This window comes from Ictalurus punctatus, chromosome 9, assembly GCF_001660625.3.
Source record: "Ictalurus punctatus breed USDA103 chromosome 9, Coco_2.0, whole genome shotgun sequence".
NCBI lineage: Eukaryota > Metazoa > Chordata > Actinopteri > Siluriformes > Ictaluridae > Ictalurus > Ictalurus punctatus.
The window spans coordinates 18,564,975-18,586,653 of NC_030424.2; the positions used below are offsets into that span (position 1 = coordinate 18,564,975).

General features: G+C 40.9%; 1 protein-coding gene across 3 annotated transcripts in view; it reads left to right on the forward strand.

Annotated features, from left to right (window-relative positions):
• Positions 1-177: 177 nt before the first annotated feature.
• The window catches only part of fzd3b (frizzled class receptor 3b), a 26,291-nt gene continuing 4,789 nt past the window's right edge, over positions 178-21,679 (forward strand). For 2 of the 3 annotated variants that reach the window (XM_017476314.3, XM_017476317.3), the window contains exons 1-5: positions 178-479; positions 1,742-2,309; positions 14,022-14,218; positions 14,857-15,874; positions 19,324-19,472. In XM_017476314.3, the coding sequence (XP_017331803.1) occupies positions 2,055-2,309; positions 14,022-14,218; positions 14,857-15,874; positions 19,324-19,472 (1,619 nt within the window). In that variant the 5' untranslated portion in view covers positions 178-479; positions 1,742-2,054. Of the gene's footprint in view, positions 480-846; positions 925-1,741; positions 2,310-14,021; positions 14,219-14,856; positions 15,875-19,323; positions 19,473-21,679 lie in introns of all 3 variants that reach the window. The other variant, XM_017476315.3, reaches the window with a different exon arrangement.

The window sequence follows — 21,679 nt, forward strand, 5'->3', positions numbered from 1 at the left end:
CTAAAGTAATGATTATTTTTCTTCAGTGAAGTCTTCAGTCATTATCTTCGGGATTACTCATTAGAAAGTTTAGGTTATCCATCATGCAGCGTCCTGAACTCCTGCCCTGTCGTCGCTCATCCAGGGTGCATGCGCAGTAAGAGGAGGGCGTGGCCTGTCTGTAGGGGCGGGGCAGTTTCGACTGGAGTATGCAAAGCGAGCAGCGGTCCGTGCAACCGTGTGTGTGTGTTTCAGTTTCAGGACCTTTACACAGCTTTAATACTTTACAGTGTAGACTGTGTGTACATGTAAACTCGGTTCAGTCTGAAACAGGTGTCTGCCTCTGACGTTTCTGTTTTGTGCGTGCGCGTGCGTGCGCGTGCGTGTGTGCGTGTTAAACACAAGGCGTGTGTGAAGCTCAGAGCTGCTGCAACGTAGACGCGGTGTATTGTCATACACACAAACGGCGACAAGAAGCTGAAGAATAACGTCTACCAACGGTAAAGTTTCAGCTTTACATTTATCAACCCGTGGTTGTGGACTTGTGTATGTGTGTGTGTGTGTGTGTTTCTCATTTGAAATGAAAAGAGCATGTCAGTGTATTGCTAAGGTCTGCCGTGTGCGCGCGCACGTTGGGAGAAGGCTGACGGGTTAAACAGCCGGTCATGGGGACACGAGAAAGATGGAGAAACCGAGGAAAGGCTTAATGTTATAAAACAGTAATAACTCAGTAATTACAAACTGTAGCTTTGTTTACTCCATACGGTCTTTGTTATGTAAAAGGACGGGCCGGAATTCATGAACAAGTCTGACTAGTAATTTTGTTTCGTAAATATTTGATAATGAAGTTGGTCTGTTTGTGCTCAGGTGTGACTGATACACCGCTCCAGTCATTCCTGTCCATTTTCATCAACCTATACTTGATGAGTCCTGCTGCTTGATGAGGTGTGTGTGTGTGTTGTGGGGGGATGGGGTAGGTTTCCAGTCACAGGGTTTGGATCATGGACCTTTGGACACAGTGATCAGTGGGATGCGGGTATAGGGGAGGAAAGATGTTCAGGGCTGATAAAGTTATCTGAATGCTGTTGTTATATCCATTCGTACATCCTTTTTATTAATGGATTAATTATTCTTATTACAGATTTTAAAAGTGTATCTATTTATGATATATATGCAATGTCTGTTGAAAGATAAAAAATAAGTATTAGTGGGGGAAAAACGTCTGCATTACATTCTGCAATCCTGTGTCAAGTCACTAAACAAGAGATAATTATTTGTAGTACATTATATTTAGAGATATTTCATGTTTGTATAATTATATGTATAGTTAAAGATCCTTATTTATGTATTCACTTTCACTCTTACTGTCATCTTATGTTTTATTGATTTGACCGTGCAATATTTACTATGTTATGCTCTTATTAACTGTTCTGTTTTCATTTACTTGTTTATTTGATCTTTTCAGTACATTGAACGTCTGTATTACAGCATGACACTAATAACATTGTCATTAAGAGCAGTAAATGTTAATATTACATGATATCAGTTCAGTCTGCTCTGTTGTAAGGTAAAGGTTGTTGTAGGAACTGAAAAAACTAAAGGTGGTAATAAAGATTCAAATGATTAATTACAATTTGAATTATAATTTATTATTGAAGTCCTACATGCATATTCTTCTTCTTCTTGCATGGTTTGAGATAAGCTAAGTTTTAATGTTCAAGGTAAGTGTTAATGTTTTGTGTCATGTTGTTTTGTGCTGCAGGTGCACTTAGAGCCAGTGACGACAGAATGCATGCTCTTTATTGAAGGACAGCATGGTGAAAGACGATATCTTTTTATAACCTCTGATTTGTATGACTGCGTGAGCTTTGAGGTGGCTGATCAGAGGTAAGCACCAGGTCGGCACGCAGCCACTGAAGAGGGCATCGTGAGCGCTCACACAGGGGGATGGAAGCAGTGGACCAGCCCAATTTACCTCCCTGATGCTCTGGGTGTGGTGCATATACGTTGGGAGATGAATCGGCTCACCTTACACACCCTGCCAGTCTCACCACGCTGCATTTTGTGAATGAAGGATGGGACTCGAAGTGGATTTATTGGTACCTGTGCTTGGTTTCTGCTACAGGGGGATGGGGCTGCTATGGATGCTGCTGGTCTCCGCTTACTTTGCCTGCTGCTCTGCTATTCTCATGGATTCTGTGGAAAGCCACAGCACATTCACCTGTGAGCCCATAGGGCTCCGTATGTGTCAGGACCTCCCTTACAACACCACTTTCATGCCCAACCTGCTCAACCACTACGACCAACAGACAGCCGCTCTTGCCATGGAAGTAAGTGGATGTTTTCTTTCGTCTTTCTGTTTCCCTGTTGGTCTGTGTTCTGTGTGGGCAGGTGAGGGGAAAAATGGGGTTGCCATGGAGCTTGTTGTTGGGTAAGATGGTAGTTTGTCGTTCTATGCCGACTCGCATGAATAATCAAACAGCGGGAGACCTTTAGCAAATTAAATGAGTGGCACAAAAATAAATTTGTAAGTACAGGTACATCTGCTATTTTCTGTTGTTATTTTTAAATGCACCAGATTTAATAGGATAGTCCGATTCAAATTTCATTTTACACACAGATGTCTGTAGTATTGCGCTGTGAAAAGGCATTCTCTAGTCACCCAGATGATGCCATGTCTGACTTGTTTGTGTCAAATTAGTGCGTCATTCTGTAGTCAGCTGTTATTTTTAAAATATCTATATACTTGTAAATCATTGAGAATATGTGAAATATAATGTTAATTCATTGCAGGTAAGTAGTAACGGTGCAGTGGGTGAGTGCTTATCTTAGCAGTGCATTTTGAAGTGACCATGCAATATGGACAGACTCCCCTTTTTATGTATTTGTGCAAATAAACAAACAAACAGTACATTTAAGGATTGGTTCATTACAGCACGTTACTACAAATTCCTAATCTAGATCTTAGCCTTGAAGTAGCAGAAAGTTTAAAGAGTGCACACATACAGAGGAAGCAATAAAGTACTTTGTGCTGCTTGCTCGCTGTCATCCTGTGCTTGGCTCAAGAGCAAAACATTGAAGGATGCTTTATTCCGGATATGGTGGGAGGAAATAATGCTGTCAGCCAACATTGTTAACCACTGCTAACCGCCTTATAATCTGGAAGGCCTACAATGGATGGATTGATTGGAGGTGTTGAATGATCCTCTTCCTCCCATTACTGTAGTCACAGTGGAGAGCACAGCGGAGAGCGCTGGTGTCTGTGCAGATCTCTAAAAGCACAGCGGAGTGTCTGCTGTCAGTTGATAGCAGGTCATGTGGGCCCTACTGCAGTATGGGGTGCCACCATGTCAACGTCTGCCCATCTGTCACAAGGGTTCACTGTTCCCCCTGGATTAGTATTACATTACTCTCGGGATGTTCTGTGTGCTGAGAAACCAGAGCCAACCCTGTAAATCAGACCCTCCCCCTCCCTGCCAGCGTATCACCATGCAGTGTTAATATGAACAGGGAGTATCCTCTCTTTCTCAGGCTCCTTGCATCTGCGTATTAGAAACTGAGAATGGTGTAGAGAATATGGCAGAATATTCTTGATTGTCTCGATACTCAGCAAGATTTTCAGGAAGAGTGTTATTACTGTTTTAAAGAAATAAAATAAACACTAACATAGAGCATGCACACAAAAGAACTTATACAGTGATAATTATAACATGTACTGATCCATCATGAGCACTAGACGGAGGACAAAATAATGAATAAATAACATATTAGTACACATCAAAACTAAATTACACATGTACATAAAACCAAATCTGCATTAATTCACCTTTGGCTCATTTACAAAAGCTCTGTGAGAAAGACACTGATATTTTCCAGATAAGATAACCATGTAAAGAAATAAAATATATTTATTTACATAAAATAACTCAGCTGATGAGTGCAGCATACATATTAAAAACTCCACAGGGAAATAGTTTTTTGAGTTGATGGGAATTTTTAAGAGAGCCACTCGTAATGTAATAGTCTTTAGGGCGCACGGTGGCTTAGTGGTTAGCACGTTCGCCTCACACCTCCAGGGTCGGGGGTTCCCACCCCCGTGCTGCGGGGGTTTCCTCTGGGTACTCCGGTTTCCTCCCCCAGTCCAAAGACATGCATGGTAGGCTGATTGGCATGTCCAAATTGTCCATAGTGTATGAATGGGTGTGTGAGTATGTATGTGATTGTGCCCTGCGATGGATTGGCACCCTGTCCAGGGTGTACCCCGCCTTGTGCCCCATGCTCCCTGGGATAGGGTCCAGGATTCCCCACGACCCTGAAAAGGATGAAGTGGTATGATGGATGGATGGATGGATGGATGGATGGTAATAGTCTTTTGTTCTTTTCGTTAAAGACATTTTAATGACCTTCAAAGATACTACTAATGATACAAAGGTACTGAATGCCAGCAAAACATAAATATTACGATAATATGTATAAGTTATGATTAAACTTTTAGCAGAATGATAGAAAACATAACAGTCAGTACAAAAATAATTCTTAAAGTACACTTTAGGTGAAAGTATTGAAATATAATGATAAAATTATACTCTAAAGTGCATCATGATGTTAACATTGCAGTATCAGTATCATATTGTTAGGTCTAATATGACCTTTTCAGTTATACCTAGTTTAATCATTCATATCAGCTTCCTCAAAGCCACACTTAACATTTTGATGTTGATGAACCTTTTAATGTAATTTTATATATAGCTTCATTGAAACCTCAGGTAACATTTTGATATAAGCAAGTGGGAATAGGTTCTTTGTTTAGGATATAGTGTAACAAATAATGACATAATTAATTAAACAATAGCTTAGCTATGTTGTGTGTATTTATATTGAGCTGCATACAGGACCCACCACCAAAACCAATAGGCTCAGTGTTGGAATGTTATCCACTTCACACGTGCATGCACACACACACACACACACACACACACACACACACACACACACACACACACAGAGCCAGCTAAGATTAAAATAAATGCTTGCTGACTTCAGAAGGCATTGGATGGTTTGAACAGTTTCAGAAGTACTGATTTTAGCTTGTTGTTGGTACAACACTGACTTGATGCTGATCACAAGTTCACCATGTAGCTTGTCACAAAATTAGGACGACAGAACGTAATGCCAACATTCAGATAGACTTCAGTTTATGCACAAAAAAGCTATTATTAACATATTTTTAAATCATTGAACCTTCTACATCTATATTAATTTTTGATAAGAGCAGGAAGGAGAAATGTTTTTCATACCCACTCAACATTTCCATCCGAGACTGATTAGGCTGGAGAATAAAGTGTGTTTGGCTAATTGCAGGGTGGTGCTTATGGGCTGCAGCTGGGTTGCAGTAACTGTGAAATCTGACATGAGTACTGAATGACTGATAATGCCAGGCCTGTGTGTGAGCTCACTGGTGAATTTACAACACGAGCAAGTTTCTTATCAATGCGTGGATTTGTAGGTATTAACACAGAACCCCCCTTTTAACGTCCTTTGTCATTTAAATGAGTCTAAAATCTGGAATAGTGTGAGAAGATTATCTTTCTGTTCCACTGTTATTTACATGGCCTGGTAATTCACACTTACTGTATTCATGAAAGATAACAGCCAGTCATGGCAGGTCTGAGATTAATGTGGAGCTCACAGTTCATTCTCTCTCCATTTTGTTTTGTCAAATATGATGCACTGTATGTTCAGACAATTATTTAAATGCTTTTGCCTATCATGCAAAATTGTCACTTGGCTTCCATTTCCTATCTCTAACAACAGATTAAATTAACCATACATTTAGAGATCTTTAGAGACACTCAGGGGCCCAAGGGTTTGTAAACTGAGAAACTAAAAGAAAGAAAAATGCATTTCATGATGTTGATGTTAGGAGCATCATAAATTGTTTTTATGACTACTGGTCAAGATGTGTTTCTCAGTAAGCCAGAGCATAAAAACATCTGGTTTGCAATTAAAGCTAAGTGTAATTACAGTATAATTTTAGTTGCACAGAGCAACCATAATTAATGGTGCCAGTGGGGCTTGCTACAGCTTTAGTCACCGGGGAGACCTGTATAGTTTTGGCTGTGTTAGGCATGTTGGCTAGGCCTGTCACAATAATTATGTTTTCGACTTATTGTAAGATATATGCAAATGACCTTGATAGTTTTTGCTGACCTCGAGATTGCCCATTTTGTTTACAAGTGTGTGTAGTTTACATAAGAATGATTGTCACCCACATTTTAGCCATTCGTGCTGCTCTAGGGCCGTCAAATTTAAATTTGAACTTTAAATATTTGTTGAATTTAAGATAAAAACACACATTCGACTGCAAAAACTGTGCATTCAAATTTAAGATGAATAGCAAGCACTAGCACCGATTTTAATTCAAACATACTGTTGAAAAAATGACAAAGATAGTAACAATGCACTAACAATGTATTTTGAAGAAGAAAAATCTAGAAGGAATAGTTCTAGTGTTTCAAGTAATGCAGTCATAGTCAATAATGTCTGGGATCGACCTGCTTTAGCTGCGTGAGCTGAAGCTGAACAGTGAAACAGTAAACTGACGTGCTTTACTAGCAGGTTAATTAACTCACCCAAATGCAACCTAAACACATATCAATTAATCAGACATATACACAGCATAAACGTAAAATTACTACTTGCTTCTGCACAAAATGATGCGCATGCACAAGTGAACTTGAGGTAGAATGGTAAGTCATGGTGTGAATACGCGCTTTCCGTAACAACAGAATGTGTGAATATTTGGTTTCATTTTTGCATTTTCTCATCAAGTAAAATGCTGTTGACTAATATTCAGTGCCATTGTAATCAAGTAAAATTGAGTAAAATCAATAAATGAATAAATATGGCATAAATTGACTAAATTGATATAGACTAAATTTAAGGATATTTTCGTCAGGAGACAAAAACTTCTTTTGACATTCTGTATATTCTTAAGACTTAAAAAAAAATCATTGATATTAAATTTTCATTATATCAGTGGCATAAAATAGTCTTAAAATGACAATCATATCATTTATCGCAATTATTTCTGAGACAATATATCGTCCAACAAAAATAGTTCTCGTGACAGGCCTAATGTTGGCAAGGCTGAAGGACGAGCATGGTAATCCTATGGGCACTGGAGGAGCAGCGACACCAAGCATTAACTCTCTCTGCTCTAAATGTGCAATATCATAACTGACCCTGCACTCTGACCTCACCTTCCTAACAAGCTGGGATATGCAAAGAAAATAATTTCACTGTACTGCAATGTGTATGTGACAAATAAAGGCTTCTTCTAAACTGTTTGTGTAAAAGACTTAATGGCTACATTTTTGCAACCTGAATCTTTAGCTTCAGTCATTATTTGGTTTATGCACTGCGTCCATATTTCAGTTGTCTGTCTTTTTTAAATTTTATTTGTAATCACTAAAACAGCATATTGTGTGTTTGTCTTCATGTCTTATGCACAAATTCACGTATTCTGTTTGAATTCCATATACACACTCGTATGGGAGATCTTACAGCTTCAAAATCTGGCACAGCCATTTATATTTGTGCACTACCACTCTCAAATCACTCTAAAGTCACATTTATTAACTTCAAGATGTTTGTCTTTACACTACAAAAAACACTCAAGCTTTGTGAATGCAATTTGTGGACATTAAAAAAAAAGCTGTTTCCTGGAAACCACCCATCATTCAGATGTGACATATAGATCATAATTTTTATGAAAGTTTTCCTGATCTTGCATTGTTACTGAGTTACAAATCATTAGCGAGCAATCCTGCTTTGAAATTACATAAATGTTGTACATAATCCTCAAAATGCACGACTTATTCATTTACAGCTCTAATTATAATGTGTTTGTTCGATCATTCGTCAGACGTTTATTTAGTCCGAAGCTGTCATGTCAATCAGGCAGTCACAACAGTGAGAGCACGAAGGTTTCATTAGTTTCATTAGTTTCTGCATTGTAATGCTTAGTATATCAGACAATCTAAAATCAGTATTGGTGACAAAATGTTCATATTGGTTGGGCCCTTGTTGCGTAGGCCATAGATGCGTGAATTTCAGTTGTTAATGTTGGGTATTTGCTTGCAGTTAGTTTCTTTACAAGGCTCCATTCTAAAGCAGTTCCCGCTTCTTAGCTTGGCTTATTGGGGGCAGCTATGGAAACTATGGAAACCGCTCGTGATTGTGAATCCACAAAAGGACATCCAGTACTGCTCTCAGGAGGTGGTTTCTCCAAGTGACCTCTGACCCCTGAGGATGAGGGCTCATCAAAGACTTTCTCTTTAAACCAGCCTTTTTCTGCATCAGTGGTTGCCATGGCAGCACTGGCGCATAGGCAGGGGAAGAATGTGTCACTTAGATGAGTGGCGTGGAGGAAAGACACGGCCAGAAAGAGACCCCTGATTCAAGGACGACTGAATGTCAGGAGCGAGGGAGTATGGGAGCTGCCATTCCTTCTTTCTCTTTTTCCTCTTTAAGATAGAGAAAAGAACAAATATTAAGGAAATAATTCCCCCTTTGGGCAGTTTTACCTATTCAGAGCTGCCAGTCTTTTCACAATTGTGGAAGAATGTGGAGGGCCACCCGGAGCCAATCGGTTGGTGCGGATGAAGTTTATCTTGGTTGGACAGACAGGCTGTGTTTTATTCTGTGTCTGTCCCTGCATGCCGCTTTTTATTTACCATGAATAGAGTTACTGCAGTGTCTCCATGTCACTCACATCGCTATTTCCCCTGCTCGTTTCACGCCCTCATGTAAGAGTTCTCAATGATGCCAGCTGATCCACCTTCCATCCTGACAGTAAACTTAACCTGGAGAACGTGTCAGAACTGTTTACATTTGCCACACCCAGAACACAAATGAATCGTGCAAAATGTTTTTCCGGCTCCAGGACAAAACAGCAGCATCACAAGAGAGCAGATGAGTGAGTGTGTGAGCAGGCAGAGAATCTATGGATGCTTCACTGAGTTGAACTCTTAGGTCCTGACAGTGTTGTGAGCCTGGAGGGAAAAAGCTGTCATACAAACACACACTGCCATTTTCTCTGCAGTGTATTCAAGAACAAACAGCAAGAATTATTGCCAGCCAATGCATTACCTACAGAGCTGGTTCATAGATACGCATGGAAATAAAGTGTGGATACGAAGGTGTGCAGCTTTGTTGTGGGATTACATGTTCATGTTCTGGTTGAGTATGTTTAGAAAATGGTAATCAAATGTATTTATCGTGCAGGTGTACTTTTCTTCAACTTTAAACTACTTAGCGTTCTGTAATTGAGCGTGAACTGTCGTCAAAGCCTCAGGATTAAGTGATTGTTAAATCTGATCCCTAAAATGCACTTGGGGATAATTATATTGCTCCTGACAGTTTTATGAAGTGTGTGTGAGATACTCATTTAGAGGTAATCTCAGGTCCATGCACACATTCGAGTAGGGGAAAGGTGACACATTGTCAGTCTATAGACTCAGAGTCTTTTGAATGACTGATCCTTGGAGAACCCAGTTTTCTTCACAAGTATGCTCGCTGAAAAAGCTGGCAAACTGGCTTTTCCACTAATAGCAACCCAAATCTCCACCTGCACACTGAGAAAGCTGGAGGGAGGGAGGGGGAGAGATCGAGCGAGACGTCCAGACTCTGAGCCAAATTCATCTACTTCAGAGAATATCCCAGCTGTCAGGCGAGTCCAATACTGTATCTCTCACTGTCTCTAATTTTTTTCCTACCCTCTATTTCTCACCTTCCTACTTATAAGCCTCAACAAGAATGGCTGTAACCTAATAGCTCAGAATATTTCTTTCTACTACACCATTGGAATAGCTGGATGCATTTACACATCACACTCACAGACATGTCTGAATAGCACAGGAAGCACTGAAAGCAGTCATACACTTGAAGGCCTAACCTCCATTGATTCTTTAAGTAAATTGTAGCTTAGACAAAGGGAAAACAGGCAGGAACTTAATCCTTCCATTTAAGTATTTGAAGAGGAATGCCATTGGCATCGGTGAGAGACAAATGTGTTCTTTTTCACTCCTGCCAAAAAAAGCCCACCCCGTTTCTCCTGCTACTCCTCCTGTGCAGCGTGGGCTGCCTAGCACAGCAGCCGGGTAATCAGATCCGACATTGCAACGTTTTAATTACCTATTAGCATCTTAGACACAGAGTTTAAGCTAGATAATGTTCTCGCATTTGCATTTCAGGAACAGAATATGAGCCAATCCTCAATTCTTCACTCACATTCTTTTGTCATGAGAACATTTTTTTGATATCCTTCACAAGGAGGACGTTACTACATCAGTCTTCAGTGATGTTTTTAGTTTACAGTTAGATTACAGAAGAAGGTTATTTTAAATACATATTTATATAAATTTTGTCAGACATTTTTGTGTATATAGTCTTCTGCAACAGGGTGATGGAAAACATTAAGGAAATTGCATCATTGCCATCATTAAAGAATATGTTACACAAGAGACCACTTTTCAGAAGAAACATGATGGTGGCTGTCTGGGATTTCAGCTGAGGAACTGTGGCAAATTCTCCCAAATGTTTGCAAGAACCCACTAGCTGATTTCTGCCTGAAACTACACATCAGTCAGTGTACCTAATCGAATTCCTGCTGTTTTAAAACCAGTTACATTTAGGTTGAGTTTTTTTACTGGTTACAACTCTTTATGATCAATTTCATTCATTATTAGATGTTAGATTATTACAGTACAGAACACGCATGCTGTCTGACAGAATCACTTGGCTGCTGTAGCTCAGTGATGACTGATGAATAAGAGAGGCTTCAGCACGTTGAATATGACCTCTGATGTCTGTAATGCAACGTTCACACATATGGTGATTTTATTGCTGAAAGTTGCCAGTCACTGTACTATGAATTGTTCCTACTACTGGTTGTCATAATAACATGGGTTACTAGCATTCACAACAACTCAGTTTTCTTGCTGCTGAAATGAACCATTCTGGCGCGTTTGTATATAAAAATCACCAGTTTTTATATGCATCAAAATCTACGAGATGAAGGAGAAACAGGTGTGCTCTGTGCCATTGTGGCCATCTATCTGGGGTGAAAGCGTGAGAGCTAATTAGCTTAGCATATGGCCTCCTCGGCCACAGCCTCCATGTTTCCTGGGTGAAGTGTGTGGCTTGGCGCTGATCATTCTCGGGTGCCGGAGCCACGCGTGTCGACCACAGATCGTTGCTATGGATCACATGCGCGCTGTTGTCTTCACTCCCATTGGTAGTAGCTGCGTCAGGTCACTCCACATTTGAAAAAATGTAACTTTTCTCAACTTTGTTTCACTGGACCCGCCCACATCTAGGCGCCAGTAGTCGCCATCGCCGGAACCGACGGCTTTCATTGAAAATTAATGGTCTCCGGTCGCTTTGTTGCTACGAGTCGCTGTATGTGTGAAGGTAGCGTAATGCTTCAGCTCTCGGAGCTGATCAGTCACACAAGAGTTGCTCTCTGGAGGAGGCAGGGTCAACATATACACACTAGATACAGAGCAGGGGGAAGCCGAGATATTCACTACTCACTCTCCCCTCAGGTCCAGCTTCTGCACATAACACACAAACCAGTGATTCAGTGAACACACACACTTATTGTACCCATAGCACACATGAAATATTGAGGTCAAATATGCTTTAAAAGCCTGAAGAGTGCACGAGTGGAAACAGATCCAGAGTTAAATTTTGTTTAATGCTCATGTCCTAAGCTGCAGTTGTCTAAATGTAGCACAGTTTCAAAATTGTGTGCTTTTACCCCTGTGTTTGCTTTGATGGATGGCGAAGAGTTTCTCTTGATCTTTTCTCGCTCTGCTTTGGAGCACTGTGAGGATTGTTTCTTCATGTTTTCCAGTGGCAGGATTTGCCTTGTGAGTCTCGAGTTAAAGACCTTTAATCTTTATTTACTAAACACAGTGGTGTGATCTTTCATCTGGCTGTGACATTAGTGTAAATGTCAGACTCTCAGCCTCAGACCTAAAAAAAAAAAAAGAAAGAATCGTTCCCCTGTGTTTTTTTATTATTTTTTTTTTAGTCCTTTCAATGCATCCATGAACCCTGGAGAATGATTAACACTACTTGACATGCCTTTAACGCCCCATTCAATTCTGTCCTTTTTCAGTCAGTCCCACTTGTGTGCTAGTGAAAAGAGTAGAAAGATTAAACACAATGTAGACACATTCATGTCAAAATAGTGGGTTGGGCTCATTTTTAAATGCTTTAGAAAGTCTACTTTATTTTAATGTTGCGCCACTTTGAATTCATATGTATTCTGACCTGCATGCTTGTAAAGTGAACATGTCAGACAAACGAACATCAGTTTTGTAAAATGTCATGCTGTTTGGTGCATGCCTCTGGTGCTCTACCTCAGTCCCAGGTCCATGAATAATACACAGGCAGTGTGTGGCTTTTGGCAGCACTAAACTTTCAGCAGCAGCAGTCCTGTAATTCAAGCATTTCAACCTGGCAAGCACAAAGCACTTAGAGACTTCACCAATAGAGCAGGCACTGAGACAGCATGGGGAAGACAAGTCAGTATTCCATGACCAGAGCAACAGACTCCGCACTCTCCTGTCCATTTCCACAGCTTTGTCTGGTGGGTGTAAAAATCAGCAAGTTGTGATCGTCTTTAGATCTTTGTTTAATCTCGCCCCTTCGGAGACAAACTAAATATTTCGCTGCTTCCTTTAAATATTGATTTGACATCTTGTTCCTGTCCTGTCAATTTTAAAGTTATTTTCAAACATTTTTTTCATTTTAGGGTCGGGTGTTTTTGGTGCATTACACTCCTTGTTTTAGAAAAGACTGCTGAGAGAACTGAGACTGAAGATGGTTAAAAATTTTTTTTAAGTATTGTCCCGATATCAAAACAATCTCATGGCAGAAAAAACTACAATTGGCATGATTACACATTCATCACGCTTTTTGTATTTGTTTTTGTACACATTGACTGTTTCTCTGTGTATAACGTCACATATTACTGAATAAAAAAATTCATCTGTATCTATTAGATATGCTGTTGTTTCAGAAATAAGCAAATATTTACTGGCTATTACTTTTTCCCCCACTGACTTTCCTTCAATTTAATTTGTGGTGAACAACTTTGTGTTTTAAATGTGTTATCAAACTTATTTACAAGTAGGCTAGATAAAAAAGTAGGCTACACACGATTCACTATTACTTTTGCTAATTAGACTGCGTGTGATGGAAACTCTGATGTCTTTGCGTTGCTCTTCCCATCCAAGTCAAATTAGTATGCATATATTACCGTGTCTAAAGGCAAAAACTACAGCGTTGTGGGTCTGTTTAAAAATTTTTTTATTTGATTAGATTATTTATTTGATTGTTGATTGAAGTATTGAAAACTTCTGACACTTTCAGTGCAGCACTAGGCAGGGAATTCATCCATGCCCCCACCGCCCCAGTCAGTAGGCCAGTGATAAAGGGCCAGACCCCAGCAGGAAGTGCATGTGTATTGGCTGGCCCCAGGTGGAAGGGCATTGTTCGCTTCTCCAGAGATTTACATGTTAATGCCCAGCTCTGCAGCTGTTCTGTCTCCCAGCATGCACCGGTCTCCTCGGGGACACAAAAGCACAGTCAGAGCCACCCACAGGCTGGCGAGCCTCAGGAATGGGCATAGGATTACAGTACTGAGGCAGACTTGCATGGCTGCCTTTCTGTTTACCTCTGCAGACATGATGATTTTTTAAATAAAACTCAAGGGTGGTGTCTTCAATTGATTGTTTGATGCAGTTGCACCGAATATATCTTAGTTAGAAATATTGCACACATCAACTTACACAGTTGACCTTTTTCCATTTCAAAATAGAGAAAAAAAAAACAGTTATGTTTGCCAGGCTGGTTTGATTAGTTCCACTGAAGTGGCACTGACATCATGCAGCGAGCTGTTATGAGAACTGTCATTCTGTCACAGTGCTCTTGGCAGAGTCTGATCCTCCACTCATCGCTGTCCACAGCTCTTTCACCCCATGGTGAACCTGCAGTGTTCTCCAGACCTGAGGCCTTTCCTGTGTGCGCTCTACGCCCCCGTGTGTACAGAATATGGCCGCATGTCACTGCCCTGCCGCAGCCTGTGTATCCACTCGAAGAGAGACTGTCACAAGCTGATGGATATGTTTGGTGTGTCATGGCCTGAGGAGATGGAGTGCAACAGGTAAAGGAATCAGGTTTGGTCATTGAGTCTCATAAAATGCTGGCATGATAATATTCATTAGTACTCTGAAGAATTGTTTGAGTAAAAATGCAGATATGTCGTAATACATATATGGAAGATCAATTTATATGTGAATAAAATGCTGTAGTTAATTAGCCCAGAAAATCACTGTATTTCTACATGTAAAAATATCTAAGATTTTATTTATTTAAAAATGTATTTATTCCAAGTTAGTTGACAGCCAGCAGTCTTAAAGGGCAAAGGCTAACATATGCTTCTTCCAAGACACATGTATAGCCACTGCATCTTTTCACACTTGGAGGAGAGACTGCTAAAGCTATTCATTATACAGTTCAAACCCCTAGAACATTACACAAATTGCACAAAATTATATATAATTTTTTTTTCTTTTTCTTTCTTGTATTTTCTCATTTGTAAGTCGCTTTGGATAAAAGCGTCTGCTAAATGAATAAATGTAAATATTATTTATAATATGTTGCACATATGCCAGGAGGTTATTTACAAACTTTTCTTTAAATGTCTTCTTAAATACTGAAAGTATAATTACTAAAAAGGCAGACATAGATTTCTTTGTGTGCATTTGCAGTAATGTCATGTTTTTGTGCCCCTAACCCAAGGTTCCCAGACTGTGATGAGCCGTATCCTCGTGCTGTAGATATGCTGACCACTATGAATGCCTCTGATGAGTTGCCCATGACAGTGCAGCGAGACTATGGTTTCTGGTGTCCGCATGAGTTGAAGATTGAGCCTGAGCTGGGGTACACATTCCTCGGTGTGCGTGACTGCTCCCCTCCCTGCCCCAACATGTACTTCAGACAAGAAGAGCTCACCTTCGCCCGCTACTTTATCGGCGTCATCTCCATCGTCTGTTTGTCCGCCACACTGTTCACGTTCCTTACATTTCTTATTGACGTCACACGCTTCCGCTACCCAGAGCGGCCCATCATCTTCTACGCCGTGTGCTACATGATGGTGTCACTGGTCTTTTTCCTGGGCTTTTTGCTGGAGGAGCGTGTGGCATGTAATGCAGCTAGTCCAGCCCAGTTCAAAGCCTCCACAGTGACTCAGGGCTCCCATAACAAAGCTTGTACTTTGCTCTTCATGGTGCTCTACTTCTTCACCATGGCCGGAAGCGTGTGGTGGGTGATCCTCACAATCACCTGGTTCCTGGCTGCTGTGCCCAAGTGGGGCAGTGAAGCCATTGAAAAGAAAGCCCTGCTGTTCCATGCCACTGCTTGGGGTGTACCCGGTGTGCTGACTGTAGCACTGCTGGCCATGAATAAGATTGAGGGTGATAACATCAGCGGCGTATGCTTTGTGGGATTGTACGATGTGCACACTCTGCGCTGGTTCGTGCTGGCTCCGCTGTGCCTGGATGTTCTGGTTGGCGTGTCTCTGCTCCTTGCTGGAATTGTGGCCCTAAACCGGATCCGCATGGAGATCCCTCTGGAGAAGGAGAACCAGGACAAGTTGGTGAAGTTCATGATCCGTATTGGCGTGTTCTCTGTTCTTTACCTGGTGCCACTGCTGACAGTGTTGGGCTGTTACCTGTATGAACAGGCATACCGTCCAGTGTGGGAGACCACCTGGGTACAGGATCGCTGCCGAGAGTATCACATCCCCTGCCCTTATCAGGTAACACCACTGTCATCTTATTCTCACTAATTCTAACAGATCCAGTCCACCTGAAAGCTGCTGTAGCATCAAATATTATACCATGCACAAAGGAGACTTTAGACAAAAAATGTTGGAGTAGTGAATGGTTTATCTACTATTTTCTATCTTGAATAGCATCTAAAATTTCAATTACTGCTGATAATAATAATAATAATAATAATAATAATAATAATAATAGTAATAATGATGTGCAACATATACTCTGGTTAACATCATATGTTTTGCAAGCCCTTAAAATGTGCTACACCACTTGGGTTAAGATCAGTGTCCTGTCATGAAAAATAAAACCTGTGTAGGCGACTTAACAAACTATAGCACTGTTGACATATTGTCAAAAGCATCTTTTAGTTTCAGTGATGAATGATTACAGAAGTGAATAACATTTCGAGCAAAGAGCACTGTGGGGAAAAAAGTGTTCAGACTTTTCTACGTTCTTATAGTAAATGAAGGTATCCGCTATGGTGAGATCACTCAAGCTGTGTTAGTGAACATTACACATCTGTGTTAGCTAGGCAATATATTTCTGCTGCCACAGCAACAATAATTTCCTACAGGACTTCATGTGCTGTGAGCAGCATTCTGTTTACATTATCTGTTAGTGTCAGAGTATATTTGGAGCAATAAATAGTTATTGATTTAATTGATGAATAGGCCCATCTTTGTTGGGTAATAAAGGAATGTGCCTAACTACTGATTATGAATCCCAAAGAGAGATCTCAGACTGGGGTCAGGTGCACATGGCTCTAAGACAGCCTAATTATCATTATATTCAATTATAATTCTGCACACCCATTAAAACCCCCTCCTTGTCAGTGGATTTCAAAAATCTATTCTCTCATACATCTTTAATTAGAGTACTCATATTTCAGTATGTAATTTACTGTTTATACATCTTTGACAATCTACATAACATTTCAAGATCTAAATTTGTCAAAAGATGTCCAAGCTGAGACATTTTTTTGTGTCTGGAGAATTGGATGGTGTGATGTGATACACCACAGTGACATACTGTGTGCTTATGTTACCATGTAATCTAAGACCCTTGGCCTTTGTCAATGCACAATCGCATAGTGATCCAACTGGAGCTGCGTGTCATGTGACACAGAAACTCACTCAGTCTCTCACTGGCTCACCAAACCTGTGCAGGATAGATTCCTTCTCCTCTTTCTCCTGCCTGGCCAAGCTCTTCATTCACTCCTACTCTCTGTCAACCTGTAACATGCCCTGCCTACACTGAGCTACTTATTTAAATTATAGAGTACCTGAACAGAGCTCCACTTTATATATGTGTAGGTGTATTAGCATGAGCTGTGTGTGATGGGAGGAAAAGGGGCGTTCTGCTTTTCCTCTTGTTCTCTTTGATCTGCAGGTTTGTCATGCATTACTGATTTCTTTATGTGACAGGCCTCAGTAGCATTTTAGAGAAAAATGCAGAGGAGAAAGTCTTAGATTAATGATGATTGTTCTATACAGAGCAACGTGATTGCCCTGGACTGACTTACCATCTGCAGTGAATTCACCCACCTTTCGTCCAGTGTTGTGTCCAAAATTTGCTCTGGAATCACTACGACCCTGACCAGGGTAAAATGAATGAAAAACTTTTGAGTTGTATACTGCTCATGCCTGTAGCTAGTCAACACCCATTAACCTCCACAGAACCTCGTCATACGGAAGGTACCATGCTAGGCAGTTTGTAAATGTTCTGTGTGAACCGCTACAATTGGAAATACTAGAGGAATGATTCCTCTCTGCAGTCAGAAACTTTCAGCCATGCAGTAGAAACCCACCCTCAGTGCCTACAGTATGTGGTGCACAGAGCACAGAGTCTGAGTGTTATGTTTCATAGAACACTGAGGTTCGAGATGACACTGAAGAGGGGGTAACACGTGGTCTGTGTGTTTTCCCCTCTGCTCTTCAGGAGAATTTCTAGCATATGTCTGAATTGAGAAAATGCTTTGAAATTGAGAAAATTCCTGCAACAGCTGCTATTACTGAATGGAACAGAATGAAATCTTTCTGAAATCAATATGAACCTGTGCTCTTAATTCATTTGGAAAAGAAATAACACACAGAAATGCAAGAAAGTGTCATTTAGCCTGCATAATGAGTACTATTATGCATCAGTGAGTTTTTCCCAACACACTTCACTCAAGTGTGTGTTACACCTTGGCCACTGCTCATGTTGAGTTCCTGTCTGTTCCACTGAAGCACATCTCTGCTCGAGAATTCATTTTCACATTGTGTTATCAAATAATTCTTTCTAAATGCCTTATATCTGTTTGTCTAGCCCAGTGAGAGCACCCAGTCAGAGCACTAGGGTTAGGGTTAGCATGGTGAAGAGGCGGACATGCACACGCGAGAGGATATGAGAACAAGTCAGCTTTAGTCTGATGTGAAGACCTGTAGAAGTGAGGTGTGGATGAGAAACGCTTAAATAATGAAGAGATTACTGAGAGCCAAGTACCCACACATAATTTTCTAGTCAAACTTTGATAGGGCATATACACACACACACACACACACACACACACACACACACACACACTTGGCCTGAAAACACAGCACTGCCCCCTCATTTGTGGGAATGTGTCAACATTACAGTTTTAGTTCATGCTTTGAGTTCAGGTGGTATTTCAGGCTAGAATTGCTGCAATGGTATGCAAGTTCCTTATTACAGATTTACATTTACATGTAAGGCATTTGACCAACGCCCTTATCCAGAGCGACTTACATTTCTCATTTTATACAACTGAGCAGTAGAGGATTAAGGGCCTCGCTCAAAGTCCCAGCAGTGGCAGCTCACGAACTTCTGATCAGAAGTGCAGTGTCCTAATCACTGAGCTACCACTCCTACCACCACCCATTTGGTCTCATCACTGCTTCCATCTGGATGTGTGACTTTAAAATTTCCCTTCAGAAGGCCAAGCAGAGTTTGGTTGTTGCCTTGCATCATGCTTGTCACTAAGCAACTGCATGCAATGTAAGATGACGTACAGGTCCGGGGCAAGGTGGGGTGTGTTAAATGCGTTAAACACTTTAACGTGTTATTTTTTTCCATAATTAATTGCACTAAATTAACATTTTAAATCGACAGCCCTTATATATCAGGATGGGGGCAAATACGTTTTCAAAGTACTGTACATATGTCATTGTCTGCCAATAGTAAAATAGGTAATAAGAAAATGAAAAGCTTGAAATAGCTTTACTAATCTTATATTTTGTCTTGTTATTCTTATAATTGGAAATACTATGTATGCACGATATTTCCACATACTATGATGTCATTTTTAGCAGTGTGTGTGTGTGTGTGTGTGTGTGTGTGTGTGTGTTTAGAAACACATTAGCCCTTCATTCCAAGTAGCATTTGTATTCAGTTACATCCCTAACGTGTGTGTGTGTGTGTGTAGGTGGCTCAGACAAGCAAGCCTGACCTGGTTTTGTTCATTATGAAGTACCTGATGGTGTTGGTTGTTGGCATCCCATCTGTGTTCTGGGTGGGCAGTAAGAAGACCTGCTTCGAGTGGGCCAGCTTTCTTCATGGCCGCAGACGCAAAGAGTAAGTTCCTTCTCAGATGAGCACCTTGCTTCTACCTCACTTCATGTTTAGAGAGCTTGCGGACGTAGACATCCAGGGTTTGGCAACACAGGAATTTCATAATACACTCCCCAGCCGCAGTATCATGTAAAAATGCACATTAACTGATCACTTTATTAGGAACACCGCTATCTATCTATCTATCTATCTATCTATCTATCTATCTATCATATTACACACACACACACACACACCTACATACAGTCAGGGCCATAAGTATTTGGACAGTGACGAAATTATTGTCATTTTGCCTCTATACACCAAAGTGGATTTTAAATAAAGCAGTCCAAAATATTGGTTCAACCATTTATGAATTACAGCCATTTTTGCAGCTTCCTTCCATTTTCACAGGAACAGATGTCATTGGACAAACTAACACATAGATATTAGAATTATTTTTAATACTTTGATGCCGGTCATTTGCAGTCAATGACTGTGTGTCCTCTCACAACTCCACTTCTGTGGTCAAGTTTGCTGACAACATAGAGGTTATGGGACTCATCTCCAAAAACAACGAGGCCGCCTACCCTGACGAGGTGGAGAAACTTGTAGCTTGGTTCCAGACCAACAGTCTCTCCCTGAACATCAGTAAAACCAAGGAGCTGGTTGTGGACTTCAGGAAGAGGCAACAGTGGAACTACACCCCACTCGAGGTCCCCATGGAGTGAGCATGAGCAGCGGCAGGTATCTTGGAGTGCACATCTCTGAGGACCTGAACTGGACCCATCACAAGAGAAGGGTTGTACCATCCGAGACTGCTGAGGAAACTCAGGGTCTCCCCAGTGATCCTGAAAACATTCAGTACTGGGGTCATAGAATGTTTACTGACTCAGTGTATCTCGTTCCGTCTCAGTGGTCAGAAACTGCTCAAACCAGGAGCAAATCCCTGCAGAGAGTGGTGCGCTTAGCTGAACGCATCTCTGGGTCTGCTCTCCCCTCTCTGCACATCTACACCAGGCGTTGCAGTACAAGCACTTCTGTAGTCTGATGGCTAAAACTGAGAGGCTCAGGAGAGCTTCTTCCCTTAAGCCATCAGACTCAACACAGACATGTTCCCCATAAAGATCCCTTAGGACTTCATAAGGACTCTAAAGTTCACTCTGCACTACACATAAACTCTGCATTGTATTGTTACTACACGTGCATGCTGCACATAACTGTAAGCATATTTCAAATTAATTTCTGATATTTATTTTTAATTTAGTATTTCATGCACAGTCTAAAGAGGGGTAGGCCAGATTTTCATTTCACTGCAAGTTATATACGGTATATAATTGTGTCTGTGAAATAATATCTGGAATCTTGAATCAGCTGGTGCTCACGGTGCTGATTTTAGTAAATGTTGCATATTCTGGTGCTGTCTAAATTCATTGTTTCAGTCTATACCAGCGTTTCCCAACCTTTTTCATTCACGGCACCCTTTGAAAATGTTAAAAAATTTGTGCCAACCTACACGAACACTAATGCTAGACAGCGTTAAGTCTGGTTTATACTCAATGTGTCCGCAATGGAGCGAGGGAGCGTGCGGCAAAAACAACGTCGCCGCGGAGTGGGCGAGGCCTCATTAAGGAGAGACCGCGTGGCGGTCTGTACGGCATTTTTTGTAACTTGCCGCACGGCGCAGCATCTGAAAATCAATAACTTCGAGGCTACTCTTTCCGAAAGGTACGAGTGTACAGGCATCTCTATGATCCATCCATGCGGAACCATAGAGAGAGCCAGATGGCACAAAATTCATGGAAAGGTTTTTAAAAATAGAGATTTCGATGTGCTTTGTACAAACTGCTGAAAGAATAAAGCCAAAGCTGAAAGTTTCTTTGGGGCTGCACCATGTTTTATTCATCGTCAAGTATAAACGCCTCGTCCGTTTGGGGAGGTGCGCGCAGTCAGTGAAGGATCGTGGTGCGGAGACAGGCGAAAGTATAAATAAGGCTTTAGCTCCATGATGATGAAGTTGATGGTCCAGAAGCATCTGGAGTTTTTCTTTTAACAAATCTGTCCATTTTCTTTTGCACTACACATGCATCGTCACAAGCTAATTATTAGGATAAAACACACGCATACGTTACTGATGTTGACGTGACTGACGTGCTGCTGACGGATCAGCGAGGGTCAGGGAATTATTTTTAATACATAATTTTTTATTATTATTGTTGTGTGTGTGTGTG